Genomic DNA, 15871 nt, shown 5'->3' on the forward strand with positions numbered 1-15871 from the left:
AAATTCACTTTGGTATTTTCATCAGCTGGATCAAAAACAGCCCAAAATCCAAATTTGGGGACAAGTGCGGAAAATGACCTACTTCGAGGTTGCCCAAAGACTGAAATCTGCCTGTACATCAAGTTTATACCTATTTCGTACAAGTTTATGCATTGGTCTAATAATATCCTGAAGTATTTGTCGTTACGTTAAAGCAGTTGGCGGTGACCGCGTCCTAAACTTTGCCAATTTCCGTGTTGTAGAGACGCAAAAATCTGTCAAAATGGCCCCAAAACTTGAATGGGCTGTTGCCATGGCAACAATGGGTTTTGAGCGGAAAGAAGGCTATTTCAAGGGGTTGTGGGCGAAGTACTATAACTGTGCAAAATATGAGCCAAATCGATTTTTGACCTCGCTCACTATTGTTTGATCATTACAGACATTTGCTCTTTAAAAAAATGGCCTACTTTTAGGGACAGGTATACAACAACGACACAAGAACCCAACCTCCACAAGCCCTTATTTGATACACAATCCCTTATTTGATACACAATGCATATATGTACTCCTCTTAAAAAGATTGAATTAAAATGACTTCCTACTTCGTAATTTCTAGACCTTCAAACATAGCCGTTTTTGCTAATTTCTGTACATGTCCAAAATATGGCCTACTTTTAGGGACAAGTGCACACCAACGACACAAGGCCCCAACCTCCACAAGTATTCATTTGATACACAATACATATATGTACTTCCCTGCAAAGATTGAATTCAAATGACATCCTACTTTGCTATTTCTAGAGCTTCAAACATAGGCGTATATGTCAATTTCTGTACATGTCCAAAATATGGCCTACTTTGAGGGACAAGTGCACACCAACGACACAAGACTTCAACCTCCACAAGTATTCATTTAATAGACAAGACATAGTGTTACTTTGGGCAAAAGAATTTATCAGATTGCTTTCTTTCTTTTGTAGATATAGTATCCTGAACATGGCTGAAAATCATATTTTCCCTCAAATTCAAAATTTGACCTACTTCTAAGGACAACCACGTGACAACCAAAGAAGTGCCCAAAGTTTGCAACCATGCATTTTATAGCACATATGTTTATGTATCTATGATTCAAATTCGAAGCAAAAAAAATCACCATCTTTGGACTTACAGCACTTCAAAGTTGGGCAGAAATAACGCTTTTTCATCAGCCTCAAACACTGTATTGTGTTAGGGTTGCCCAGGTCCTTCAAACGAACTTCTTGAAAATTTCAAAGCTATTCTAGAATAGCGGATAAGTTGGTCTTTTAAGCCCATACTTTGTTTTTCCATAATATTAAAGCACTTGCTCGTAATCGTGCCTTAAACTATGCCAAATTTCATGTTTTTCACATGTCTAAATCAGGGAAAATGGCCCCGAAACTTGTTTGGCCCGTTACCATGGCAACGATCGGTGCTGACCGGAAAGAAAGCTATTTTGAGGGGTTGTGGGCCAAGTACTATCACTGTGCAAAGTTTGAGCCAAATCGATTTTCTGACCCCTGCCACCATTGTTTGATCCTTACAGACATTCGCTCTTAAGATGAAGAAACTACCATACAGTACTCAAATCTACATAGAGAAAAATACTTGGAAAGATGCTGCTAAGTTAAAGTGATAGTTTTCCTCCATTTTTTCAAACCATTTTAATGACAAACTCAAATTTTCCTGTTGGGCCAAAATTACATCACTTCTTCAAACACAGAAGAGGCTGGGCTATCACTCATACAAAAGTTACCATTACTTGTCCAGAACACAAGATAGAAAAGCTGGAAGTTCTGCTTTAATACATATAGAAAATCCACCAGGGTGCCAAAAAACTAACCACTACTTGTCTTCAACAGTACAGGACCTAACCTCGTACCAAATTTCTAATCTCCAAGCAGATCCTAGGGTGGCAAAAGAGAGTATAAAATTGGCCAGACAGTATCCATCCGCCAGAGTGGATCCAAGACGCCACCCAGATTTGCCACCCGAGTTACCATTTCCCCCCTTGGGTGGGGTACTAGTATTTGATCCCCTAGGATCTGCTTGGAAGTGGCAAACCATCTATAGCTTAGCATGAAAGTTCATCTGTGTTGGTAGAATTCATTAAGAAAAAAAAGACAACGCTTTAACTTCCAACACTAACTACAAAGAATTGGGACTTACCCAGGCCACTACGCTAACGTGTCTCCACGTTCCAAGAGTAGACGGGTCTATTCCGTGAACAAGGTTGATGGAGTCAACCGAAAATTTGGGGTAAGTCCCAATACGTTGTAGTTAGTGTTGGAAGTTAAATCTTAGTCTTTATTCCATCCATGGCTTTTTGAGAGAAACTTGCCACATACACACAAACGCAACCAAACATAATCCTTGGTCAAGTTAAGAATATGTTCTTACCTGCAAAATATCTAACAAAATCAAGTCCTGCTACACGGGAGTACTGATGTCTGGAAAAACACAGGTGAAGCCTCACAGTTTTCCCTTTTAGCAGGGCAGACAGCAATGCTGGACTATGGAATCCTGTTTTCCCTTTCAGCTCTGCTGGACTATGGAATCCTGTTTTCCTTTCAGCACTACTAGACTATGGAATCCTGTTTTCCCTTTCAGCACTACTGGACTATGGAATCCTGTTTTCCTTTCAGCACTACTGGACTATGAAATCCTGTTTCCCTTCCAGCTGGGAAGGCATAACTTCTACCTGTGAAAACATAAAACAAAGGATTATTAGAAAATCTGTGTCCAAAGAAAAAAAAAGAATATCCCTCAACTAATTAGTGAGTCGCCCCCAACTCCCCCTTATCACATGTACGAGAGGTACGTTGTTGATCATGAACCGCCCCGGACTCCATTTCTTCCATGATAGAAACCAGATGTTTGGGCGGGAGAATTGTTACGTGGGGCACACTTGGGGTTTTTCAAAACAATGTAACTCGAAACACCTTCAAAATTTAACATCAAAATCTCCATCCTTCTACAAAATCAACTGTCTATTTATAGAAAGGCACTCTCACTATCTGTTCAATAGGCAAGCATTTCTGCTGTCGTCTGTTTTCGATTTCAAAAGAGATGAAACCCCTTGTAGAGCCTTCGTACGGCGTCAACAACATTCTCAGAAACTTGAGAAAGTCGCTATCTTTTACACCTAAAAACGGAACAGCAAAACAAAACAAATTATCCTTAAACGTACGAGTGTTGTTTCGCGATACACACTCAAGTTGTTTCTGACAGAAATTTGTTTACAAGCCAAGAAACCGTATACTTTTCGAGCCATAGCATTTGAATATATGAAAGAAATCACATGCGCTCAAATCGGCTCAGTCATTGGTGGCGGTGAGTTTAGCGAACGAAAAACAAACTGTGTGAGTTAATCTCCCGTCACATCTATGACTGTAGCTTAGACAAGCTCTTGGTACGTACCTGAGTTGTATGTAGGATGAAATCCCGACGATCTGAACCGAAAAAGGCTGGTAGAAAGACGACGAGAAACCCTCTATACTTTCTTCCACACCACGACACGTCTGGTGGACGGAGGCGTAGGGGTTAGCGGATTGAGCTCCGCGGAGGTGGGACTCATGATGTGGCAGTTTCGTGTTTCTTGTTATCCGCGGAGTTCACGTTCAGCTAATGCACCTTTTTCAGTTTTAGGGTTCCCAGACGACGTCATCCATATAATCAGACCAATATAACATTACTTTTGAATACCCCGCGCTGTATTCTATATATTTTTATTTCCTACCTGGGCCGCGATTACGTTCGATACGGGTGTATTGAACACGTTCGTACGGGCGATCCGACTCGCGGTCGGGCTGGTACCTCGGGCGATACGGAATGCACCGTGTTGTATTCTATATATATCACACTACACTACAATATATCACACAAAATTATACCACACTACACCATACCACACAATACCATACTACAATACACTACACCATACCACATCATTCTACACTATAATATACCACAGAAAATTATACTACACTACACCATACCGCACCACATCACATCACACTACACTAAACCACACGCACTACCACATACCACACCATATCACACTGTACTACACACTCGAAAAGTTTACCATACCATTCTGCTGCACCATTTACAAACACTGTTATATACGCTTTAATACATGTATCTCCATGTTTACCGTTGAAGAGGTTCATCAGTTTATTGGTTTATTGGTTTAAAACTCTCCTTTAGCTGCCCACCCGAGGGTGACAGCTACTCTTCCAGGAGAGAGTATACACATAAACGTTACAAAACATCAAAACACATACATATATACATCATCATATTTACATCATCATACACAGTATATATACAATTAATATTCAATCTTAGTTTACTGTCAATTCTGTATAGCTTGTTTCAGTCTGTCTTTGATGAGAGTTTTAAAACTGGTAGGTATTGATTTTCTGATATGACATGGAAGTGTGTTATACAGTTTTGAGCATCTGTAGAGGAAAGATTTAATAGCTGCCGATGTTTTTGGCTTTGGCAGCTTAAAATTATTCCTTGCTGCAGATCTCGTACTGTAACCGTGCTGGTTAGATACAAGCTGCAGTTTACTGTAAAGTGTTGTTGGTTGCTTATAGAAAAGCAACTTGTGGAAGGTACACATGTTGTTAACATAGAGTCTGTCACCAACTGTCAGCCATGATAGCACACTGTGCATATGCTTCACCGATGTCCGGTGAGTTCTCAGTGCAAGTCTCCCTGCCTTGTTCTGCATTACTTGGAGTGCGGTGATGTTCTTTTGTGAGGTAGGGGACCAAACCGCTGTACAGTAGTCCAAGTGTGTCAGGGTAAGTGTCTCAGCCAACAGTTTCAGCAACGCCGGGTCACGTATTAATTAACAGTTAGTAGAATGTTATTTATTCAGTGACTGTTTTTGTAAGGTAAAATCACCGTACCTTACAAAAACAGTCACTGATTAAAGAATTATTCTACTTACCCTCCATGTTTACGTTTTTCGCTTCCAGGCTATTCTGTACAGTGAGGAATGCCCCATGCCGACCCAGCCGTATACAGTCAAGGACCCGGTGCAGTACAACTTGGACGTAAAGGAACTCTCATCTGACTCGGAATGACACTCTAACTACGTTAAACGAAAATTAAACGGTTCTCCAACTCAATAGTATTAAACCTCCGGAATTTTCGAGCCATCTGACCCAGGTTATACAGACACGTGATTTTCCCGCATGTGTGAAGTCAGCACTGGGTCAAAGTCGGTCGGAAGTCGGTACCGCCCCCCGTCCGGGTTGAGAGAATGTTGTCGTGCCCTGATGTAAATTCTGGTAAATATCCTTTGAGTTGGAGAACATTTTAATAAGTTTAACTAGATATCATAAAAAAAAAATACAGAAAGCCTGTACGATAAAGGTGACGTAATAGATTTGTGTCTAAGGCGGTATAAAAGGAATCTACTTTCTAGAAGTGTTTACTGGCTAAAACGGTCTGATAACGTTTGTCGTAGGTCAACGTACGATTTTGATTTGAAGTATTTTCAAGCATGCATACTGTGATAGAATGCAGTACCAATCATCCACAAGGATCTGAGACAAAATTTCAAGAAACAAGCTTTTATTAATATTAGTACAGCTGATCATGAGTTTTCCAGGGAAAAAAATGACCATGCCACGAATGCATACAGTTTGTGATAGTACAACGATCGTACGAAGTATGTGCCCGACCCTAAATAGTTAACTGTGTTAACGTTTGTAGTACGTCTTTTGGTAAACGGAAACGTGATTTTGGTGCCTGTTGTTCAAATCCTAGCCCCCTGAAATACTCAAGACTAACCTTATAGCTACTCTAATTAGATCTCTGAGAGGTAGGAAAGATTTGTAGGTAAATAAAAAAAAAGACAAATAGACTAATTTGAGTATGACGTGATTGTTAGAACTGACAGACAGTACCCTACCGAATTCTCTCTTTTGGATGGTTATACGTCCTCGTGCTGCTCGTCTTCTTCGTTTCGATGGAGATGGTCAGATATTACCCCTATGTGTGTGGGACTGGTAGAAACTACCCCACCATTGAATGAATCACCTTTTGCAAACAGGATTTTGGTGTTGTAAGGCCACAAAACTGAAATGCGTTATTGTGTTCAAATTTGATAATTACAAGCAGTAGATTTCAGCTGGAGAAGCCAACATCAAGAAAAGTATATAATTAATGTAAATATCACGAGGTTCGTTCATTTTAAAGCGAAAAATGATGCATATGCTAACATTTAAACAAGAAAAAGGAACCCAAAATGTAATCGATCTAAGAATGTGGAGCTAGAGAGTAATTGAAGCTGAGCATAGTTATCATACTATAAACAAAAGTTCGTGTTTCATTTCTTTTCTTCAAGGCATCCATGTTCTAGGGCAGTAAAACATTTTGAATGAGATTCTAGAATACACTTGTGGGCGCAGATCAGAAACGAAATTCTGTCTGATACTGACAATTACTGCCATTTTGTAGCACGTTTTCGGCATTGTTGCACACTTAAAGCATTTAAAGTAGCTCCAAAACAAGCTACGTGAGGCGTCTCTTTATGTTTTGGCTACCGTCCATATTTATTATAAGTAGCAAGAAACAGCGTAGGATACAACGCAACCAACCATGTCCTGTCAGCGACATCTTATTTTTGCCTCACAGATATCCTTATGCTACGGGATAGGGTTGATACTACGTTAAAATACTGACCAAAAATTTGACCGATGTTTTGAAAATCACTATTTGCCGCCATTAAATTGCACGCATTGGACACTTAAAAGTTGGCCCCGTTGTGCGGGACACAATATTGTTAATGTAACGACATTAGGCCATGTTGATTTGATTATATGGATGTCATCCTGTGGGAACCCCAAAACTTATACGCGCGTGCTAATAAAAAAAGGTTTTGTAAAAAAAAAAGGTTGCTTTCATTATGAAATTTACGTGATCATGAAGGTTGAACAAATGACACAGAGTATGGTATGGCAGATAATCTAGTCTTCGAATTCATATATTTACATTTTTCTCTTTTTCTTTTGATTTTGGCCTTTTTCGACATTGGTATCGTTTTCCATTATCTTTTTTTGAACTTACGGTATATATTAGCACATTTTGGAACTGTTTTGTACGATTTACAGTTTGGTTGAAAACATTTTTTTAAACGGCCGAAAACTCATGCGGGCCTGGATGTAATCCATACAATTAAATCAACATAGCCTTATTGATAAATTACTTCAGTTTGCTTTAAGTGTACAATATCATTTGTTGACGAAGTGACGTTTCAATGACATCGTTTGTCATTAATATAAAAAACATCAGCTACAGAAATCCCACGATAAAGCGATTAAAAAAAAAAAACTTCAGATGTATCTATGTATCAGGAATGCATGTAATACATAATAGCAAGGAGGTTCTATCAATATTTGACAGACCGTCCTTGGCGTACTATAGCCAGTGACGTATATCTGTACTGTGAAACGTACGCAGAGGAGGTGAAGAATGTGCGAATCGCACTATGGTATTTTCCGTGATGAGCTATTGTAGCACGAGGAATTCAAATTTGTTGATGAAAAGGAAATTGTATTACATGGTACTAGTATTCAATGTTTGTTGTATGTATTCGTGCGTCGTCAATGTGTTTTCCGCCGACTTTCTTGAATGTGAAGCCCCTGCCACGCATCCAGAACCTTCCCCCCGAACTCCAGCCGACCAAGCTCAAGGTTGGCCGAAGTTCGGGAGCAGTCTGCCCATATTTGGGCCACAATTGCCTTTCTATTCTGATTGAATCGAATTTGAGTTAAATTTGACTGCCAACCACCCCAAACCTACCCCTTGAAAAACAGCCAACTCTGGCCTAACCTCCCATCCGTTTTAAAGAAGATCTTTAAAAAATTCGGCTGGCACAGCCGAACAGTAGCCGACTTCGCCGAACACCAGCCAACCACAACCGACCTTACCCCGACCTACTCCCAAACATGGTTGGGGGAGTTCGGCAGTGTTTGGGAAGCGTTCACAGCGTTCATGTGCGTGTGACAAGGGCTTTACACATAAATGTAATTGATGTGCATTGCCTAGTCAGACTGGTGACTGTAGAACACATTATTGCCCACTTAATATCTTAATGCATGTAAACATTATACGGTGTTTGCAAGTGACGTTAAAGCAACAATAGTGTTTTTAAATCCGCCAGAGATATATATGTTATACGTTTATGATGTTTGTGTTTATGTCATATCTATGTTTCTGGAATTATAAAAGTAATGTACAGATATACCAGGAAACGTACAGACGAGTTTAATGATCCGACATGGCGGACAGTACTTACGTCATAGCAAGTGATTTCGAAGAGTTTCGATACCGTATACTGATGTTTAGGAGTATGATGTGCCTTAGAAAACCATATATTAATCAGATAACGAAAGTGCTGTGTTTGTTCGATATAGCAGAATAAATGCTTGGAAGAGCTATTTGCAGTCACTGGTCATTACTAATTCTTATATATGTTTGTTTTGTTTACCTTTGCAGACAAAAAATCGTTTCTACTCCTCTTATTTCTCATCTTCAAACAAATAAGGTCAATGACCTAGACCACTCGTCCATGACCTCGACCACTGGTGTTGGGTTTCATTATGTTGCAAGTACCAGGACAAAGTTGTGAATGTGTTGGAGTAATAAGAATAAACAGAGCAGTAGTTTGAGATAGGACATCCACATATGAAGGTAAACATTTCTAATTAATATGTGGGGTCGCGTGGCGTAGGGGTAGCGTCTTCGGCCCGGAACCAAGAGGTCCCGGGTTCGAACCCCACCTGGTCACTTGTGCCATTGGGAAGACACTTTACACGACTTTCCTCACTTCACTTAGGTGCAAATGAGTACCTAGCTTCGGACAGGGACGTCCCTGGACAGGGACGTCCCTCGGATGGGACGTTAAATTGAGTTCCCGTGTTTGGGGAGAGCCACAACCCACGCACGCACGTTAAAGAACCCACCACGCCTTTCGAAAAAGAGTACTAGTAGGGGCATGCCCCGGTGTATGATGGTGCAAATACTTGTCTGATTGTTCACTACGGACTCCAGGATGAGTAGTGCGAAATTCACACTAACGGAGATCCTAAATAAACAAAACAATTTAGGGTACGAAAGCATTGTTTTTGGTGACAGAGCAGTGGTTGTGTGACTGTCCTAACATAGTAGGTTGTCAGCACGTGGGTAGGGAAGATTGGCCGCCAGAATGACAGGTAAATCAAACACAGAAAATAGTTCTCCAGAATCCTGCAGGAATTTAGGAAACCAAGGACTGTACGGAATACTCCTCCGATACTTTAAGAGAGTCTGAAAACTTCGATTTCTCGTTTTTATGCGTACTTTAATCTTCCACTGAAATTATAAGCCACGGATTATCTTTTTCCGATCATAATCTACCACGCCAAACGCACCAGAGCTAGTCAGTGCAGGGCAATAAAACCTAGGTTGTTTTGTGGGTATTTTAAATGCTTCAAGAACGAAACAATACTGAAAATGACAGAAAATGTCAATATACAGATTTCCACATCCAGAATATTTTCATACTGCCACCTGTTGTGTTTCCTGTTTCAGTCCTGAAAAAATTCACAATTAGGGTTGGTAGGTAGGGATTATCTTTTTTCAAGACTTGTGATCTCTCTATAGGGGTCCAACGTATACAATACAGTTAAACGAAGCAAAATTTGCATGAGGACACTTTTATTTTCAATGTCAATGTTAGAAAATCGATTGCACAAAAGTTTTATCACTCAGGTGTCAGATCGTGGAGCTAGAACAGGATGATCAGCTCTAAAAATTATTCATGTCCCTTGCAGGGGTCCACCATTAAAAAAAGTCTAGGGTATACGTAGGCATAGAGCTGTGTACCGGTACGCAGTACCGATACTGTACCGGAAAAATTGATTAGGTACAGGTCCAAAATACCTAATCCCTCAGTACCGGTACTGTACCTAAACAATTTCACACCAATTTTATGCCTATTTGTGACCTCAAGTGGGTCCCTGTGTAAGGACAGTGAGTTCATGAAAACAAAAACATCTTTAGTTTTGCCTATATTTTATCTGAGCATTCGCCATAAACAAAGAATAAACCTTAACTAACAAGTTTATTAATGTTTTTTTGTTATTGAAGGAGTTCAGAAGAGCATATAATTATAATTATAAATTGGTCGAATTGTTCAGGTACAGGTTCAGGTCCGGACCTGTACCTAATTAGGTACAGGTCCGGACCTGAACCTGTACCTGAACAATTCGACCTGTGTACCTGTACCTGTACCTAAAATTTGTTTAGGTACACAGCTCTACGTAGGCAGGTTTTTTTTAGTATGGTAGGTCGGGAAACAGGAAACAAAACATTTCTTACTTAACCCGTATAAGCAACGTCTATAGCTACTCTTTTCACAATACTTATTGCAGGATGCATGAGCCAGTTGTTCAGGAATGTTTATTAGTCACATATCCCATAAAACTAGTGCCCACTAATGACAATTCTGATCTTTATACTATATAGTAACATGATTCGGAGTTTGTGACCCAGTGATTCCAAAGGTATAGAAAATGATCTCTAAAGTTATTACAATTGCATTAAAGAAATTGTTTTCAGAGCTCGAAATACTGGGTGCATGTGCACCTTAGTGCACCCAAAATTGGAGTTGTGCACCTAATATTTTTCTGTGGGTGCACTGGTGCACCCAAATATTTTTGTAGGAATTTTTAACATTAGAAATGTATTATAGTATACCAGATATTCTTGGTCTCTACGTATCAGAAAAATAATAAAATCTTTGTTGTAGTACTAGTTTTTAAAAGATTTTGAAGTTAGCTCTCATTTAGATTTAAGCTCAGAAGAGGAGCAGTAAGACCTGCAATTAGGTATATAAGTTTCATATGGTGCACCCAAAAAAAATTTTGTGCACCTAATTTTTTAGGTTGGGTGCACCAGTGCACCTTTTCCCGAAAATGAATTTCGAGCCCTGGTTTTCATGTGTGTGTTTTGGGGCAGATTTCTCGTACATTCTCTTGAACTGAACTCATAAAGATTGTAGCTATCATAATCGATACTACTTAGTCTACTAATAACCAATTTCCTCATTCAAATGTACAATATTTGTTCTACTGTATCAGTGTCAGTAACATCTTTGACAAAATCACATTTATTTGTGCAGACAACATATTTCCTGAACAGTAGAATGAAAAAAAATGTATCATTTTCATACCTTTTTTAATTTCAAATTTGCCCACCTAACCTTTTCATCCCAAACACTGATGGAAAGTTGGGAAGTTCAAAAGCCTACCATATAATGTTTGACAGGTCTCCAAATAGATAAATTTTCTGAATACTTGCACTCATCTGGTACAGGTGATATTGAAAATTATGTGCAGCAGACAAATTTTACTTGCACCACTCATAACTCATAACACCACTAAAAACTGTTCAGAAACCATAATGCCATTATTTCATAAGTGCTGATGTCAATACAGCTTATGAAAATCCACATAAACCTCCATTTGTGCATAAACCCAGTACATGGACCAGTGCAGGTTAGGTGCAGGTAGTAGTTCACTGTATTCTGCTGCTGCAGTAGCTCTGCATCCTGCAGCATCAGGTAGACATCAGAAATACCTGCACAGCTCCAATTTTACCTGCACTAACCTGCATATACCCAGTACATGGACCAGTGCAGGTTAGGTACAGGTAGACATCAGAAATACATTTTGTACCTGCACAGCTCCAATTTTACCTGCACTAACCTGCATATACCCAGTACATGGACCAGTGCAGGTTAGGTGCAAATAGACATCAGAAATATCTTGTACCTGCACAGCTCCAATTCAAATGCACTTAACTGTGTATGTATTTTGTACTCTCCAAGCAGAGGTTAGGGTTTTGGGTTATTTTTGGCGTGTTTTTAGACTTTTATCAGGATTTATTTTTTGCACTGGAATTTTTCTTTTTTTGCAGTGCAGAAAAGAAACCCTGATAAAAAAAGGAAAAACATGCCAAAAATAACCCCAAACCCTAACCTCTGCTTGGAGAGTATGTATTTTGAGCCCTGTCACTTGAATTTAAAGACATCAAATATAACTACAACATGTACACATAGTGATGCATACCGGTTCACTGGACTTGGATCCGGACTTGTAAGAATGTTTAGGTTCAAGTCCAAAAAAAACTCAAAAGTCAAGAACCGAGTCCGGACTTATTACCATTAACCCCTTTTCTTTCCAAACCACCTAAAACCTTCCGTAGATTGTAAAATCTTTGCTGCAAAATGAAAAAAAACATTGCCATCGAGCATCGTCAAGTACTGGCCTCCATGTTATGTGGCCAAAGTTTCACCCAGACAACATTGGAAGGTTTCCAACATGCTATTTTGTATATGCCATTAATATTGGGTTTAGCTCCAGACTTACGCAAGTCCGGAACTGAACCTAAACCTCTGGACTTGAATCCGGAACTGAACCTAAAATTGGGTTTAGGTATGCATCACTACTAGTATGTACACATGCCAACCTAACTTCCATAGCTTTACGGTGCCTTAACCACCCCTACTAGCGCAGGCCTAATCACGCGGCTGTGTAACGTGTATCCGACCTTTGACACGACGGCGACCGTGCCCGGTTCTTTCCCCTCCATGGGCGCCATGAAGAGCGCCTCGTGAAAGTTCGGGTCAAACTTCTCCCCGATCGGATTCAACATCTCCAGACCGTTGCGACTGAAAACCTTCTGCATCTGCGTCTCCGTCATTTTCAACCCCTCGAAAAGCGTCTTGAGAGTGGGGTTGCTTTTCACCTCGTCGGCCGGCACGGTCTCCGTGGCCTTCTGTAGGATGTCGGCAACTTCCAACAGGTCTTTGCAGAAACTCTGGATCCCGTAGAGTTTGGAGTCGGCGAGCTGCTGCTTCATTCTCTGCCGGACGTTCTCTGTTTCAGCGAGGGCCCGGATATACTTGTCCTGGACAGGAGTAAATGAAGCATGATCAGACTCTGAAATAAAGACTGAGCTTTAACTTTCAAAACTTTGATACAGAATTGGGACTGACCCCAAATTTTCAGTTGACTCCATCAACCTTGTTCACAGAATGGACCCGTCTACTCTTGGAACGTGACCTTAGAGACACGTGACCGTAGTAGTGGGTCATACGTACTAGATAACTTGTGTAGCCTGTTCAGGGTAGGAATGTGGGCTCTTATGTATACCGCCTCTACTCCTCTTGCAAAGAAGTCCGATTCAGAATCAAGGATTTTAACCCCTTCTAGAGATACTGAATGTCCCGGAGATTCAATGTGAATATGTTGTGAGACTTCTGAGTTTACAGAACTCGGACGTTGATGTTCCAGGAATCTCGTATGACCCACTACTAAGGTCGCGTGTCTCTGACGTCACGTTCCAAGAGTAGACGGGTCCATTCCGTGAACAAGGTTGATGGAGTCAACCAAAAATTTGGGGTAAGTCCCAATTCTGTACCTAAGTGTTGGAAGTTAAAGCTTAGTCTTTATTTCATAATGATCTGTACCAAGACAGATAACTTTCATGCTATGATCAGACTATTTTAGACTTACAGGGCTCGAAATTAAAGGTTGTTCAATGGCCACTGACCACTAAACTTTAGGCTGGGAAGACTAAAAAGACACTTTGGGACATTTTTGTGACAATAGAAAAATAACTTTAGAATGTCAGCCGTTCTTTTGATTATTTTATTACAAAAGTCCCCCTAAATTTCAGTGTTCACTCTGAACTTATTGTGCGCCTGGGAGTGAACATAAGCAAAATAAATTTGACTTCAAGTTGAAGTCTCACAATGCTTAAGAAAAACAGGTTGGGACAGTTCATCCTCACTTCGGGACAATTGAAATTTATTTTTGGGACAGTGCTGGGACAATAGGAAGAAAAGTTAATTTTGAGGCCTGCTCCATATTGAATCTTAAGTTAAAGACTTACATTTTGTCTGAAATTATTTCTGAAATATGGGACACCTCAGATCAAATTAATATTGCTAAGTATCATAAATAAGTATGTATTTCGATATCTGTGTCAGTATAGCCAGTATAAGTATAACTGCCCTACGGCATAACACACCACAATACTTCTATCCCAGATATAAAATTAATAATTTTGTGTAAAAAAAAATGTTTTACCTTGTATTCCTTTAGTTCCTTATCTAGCTTGGCCTTTTCTTCCATCAGTTTCTGGTCAGCTGGAGATGGCTCTCCTTCCGCAGGTGTTTCTGTCTTGGCTGCCTCCCCATCTTCTGTCTTAGACGTCTCTGTAGCTACTGTAGACAAGTATCTTGTGCTATATCTAAGAAGAAATTATGCAATATGTAATATAATGAATAAAGGGATTTCACCCCAATTTTAGAGTATGATGGTGCTAGGATTAAAGGCATCCAATGCAATTTCAAAGGAGCAAAACTGGAAATATTCTGAATAAGACAATCTTTATGATATTGACACATACTGCTAAAACTGCAGAAACAAGCCCCAAGATGAGTCCTTTATTTTATGGGATGTACCCTAAAAATCAGCCCAGGGCCCTTCCAGTGATGATTTTCTGTCAGAATTATGGGTATTTTTCTCCATGAGGGTCAATATACATTGGAGTAGTGTACCTTCATCTATGTACCTTCAGTATGTAGATAAGTGACTATAGCTAGAATATTGACTTTGAAAAATGGGGTTTCCTAGGGCCTGCCTGCCAGACCCCGAGTGACACATCACAATAATCCCTTCGGCCAGGGGAAGACTACAGATTTCTAGGTGAGAAGGGTGTTCAACTCGAGAGCTGGGAAGTGACCTATTCAGAATATTTACAGTTTTGCTGCCCTGAAATCACATTTGGATGCCTTCAAAGAGGGCCTGCAAGTGCAAGGGGGGGTAGTGATTACGAATTACGCAAAATTTTCGCCGCCTATTACGGATTACGTTTAAGTCTCAGAGCTTATTACGACTTTACGATTTGCGGCTAATGTCCAATTACGAATTACATTGATTTTTGCGGAGGCTGCCTACGAATTACGAAGTCTAAAACGGCCTGATTACGCCTTACGAAAAAGGGCTTGCAGGCCCTCTTCAAATCTAACACGGGATGTCCTTTAAAAAGAACAATTGTACAGATCATATGACGTAACCCTGATTCAAAAATGCATGTAATAAATCTCTAAAAAAAATTTTCTTCTAAATTTTACACGAGTTACTCAACACCGTAGTACGATTACATAAGACAGTTTGCATGATTCACAGATATAGAATTTGCATCATCAAAAAACACATCGCATAAAAAACACCAAACATCCGTAAGTATATGATAAGAAGGAACACACTGCAACATATTTCCACAAGTGGATCAACAACACGCACAAAGAACTAAATCTGACAAACTATTCTGAGAAAACTGCCTCGCACATGGCATGTATGATGCAGTGACCTCATCGCCCCCCTCCCACCCCTCAAACTCAAATTTTACTTGCCCGAAATCTTCAACGGACATCACAAACAATAAAAGTATTAGGTTCGAAAGAAACTTAAGAATGTAAATATTGGTCTGTTTCTACTTACCTCGGTTTTGTGCTTCTAAACAAAGCAGCAGAGGTAAAATTTGTTACGGAACGCAGCACGGTCCGACAGGGCGCAGCCATCTTTCCTACAGATGATATGACGTAACTTTGTGCAGTGTAGCCGCCCCACCTAGCGATTATTTCCTGTAGCTCAGTTTACAAGGATTGCGCAACCAAAGGCTATCCCCGCCAACATAATGGTAGATCCCGGAAAAATCACGATTGTAACATTCTCCGTGCGAAAAAGAAAGCTCAAAATATTTCAACTATAACTTCGTAACATATACACACCTATGA

At 40.0% G+C, this 15871-nt stretch overlaps 2 protein-coding genes across 2 annotated transcripts in view; one reads left to right on the forward strand and one right to left on the reverse strand.

Moving 5' to 3' along the window:
- The window catches only part of LOC109464334 (synaptic vesicular amine transporter-like), a 19381-nt gene extending 14295 nt beyond the window's left edge, over positions 1-5086 (forward strand). Inside the window, 1 exon segment of the mRNA XM_019761281.1 lies at positions 4946-5086. Within this exon segment, the coding sequence (XP_019616840.1) occupies positions 4946-5086 (141 nt within the window).
- A 7414-nt stretch (positions 5087-12500) lies between these two features.
- On the reverse strand, positions 12501-15695 carry LOC109464349 (grpE protein homolog 1, mitochondrial-like). The gene is made up of 3 exons (XM_019761296.1): positions 15576-15695; positions 14157-14319; positions 12501-12972 (listed from the first exon to the last, which is right to left on the reverse strand). The coding sequence occupies exons 1-3, from the start codon at positions 15653-15655 to the stop codon at positions 12547-12549; spliced, it is 669 nt and encodes a 222-aa protein (XP_019616855.1). The 5' UTR covers positions 15656-15695; the 3' UTR covers positions 12501-12546.
- Positions 15696-15871: the final 176 nt, after the last annotated feature.

Source organism: Branchiostoma belcheri, unplaced genomic scaffold (assembly GCF_001625305.1).
Source record: "Branchiostoma belcheri isolate BF01 breed outbred unplaced genomic scaffold, Haploidv18h27 scaffold137, whole genome shotgun sequence".
Classification (NCBI taxonomy): domain Eukaryota; kingdom Metazoa; phylum Chordata; class Leptocardii; order Amphioxiformes; family Branchiostomatidae; genus Branchiostoma; species Branchiostoma belcheri.

Coding starts and splice junctions, on each gene's coding strand:
- LOC109464349 (XM_019761296.1), bottom strand. CDS start 15,655: ATGGCTGCGCCCTGTCGGACCGTGCTGCGTTCCGTAACAAATTTTACC. Junction 14,320..15,575: donor TTTAGAAGCACAAAACCGAG/GTAAGTAGAAAC, acceptor ATTTCTTCTTAG/ATATAGCACAAGATACTTGT. Junction 12,973..14,156: donor AGGAACTAAAGGAATACAAG/GTAAAACATTTT, acceptor ACTCCTGTCCAG/GACAAGTATATCCGGGCCCT.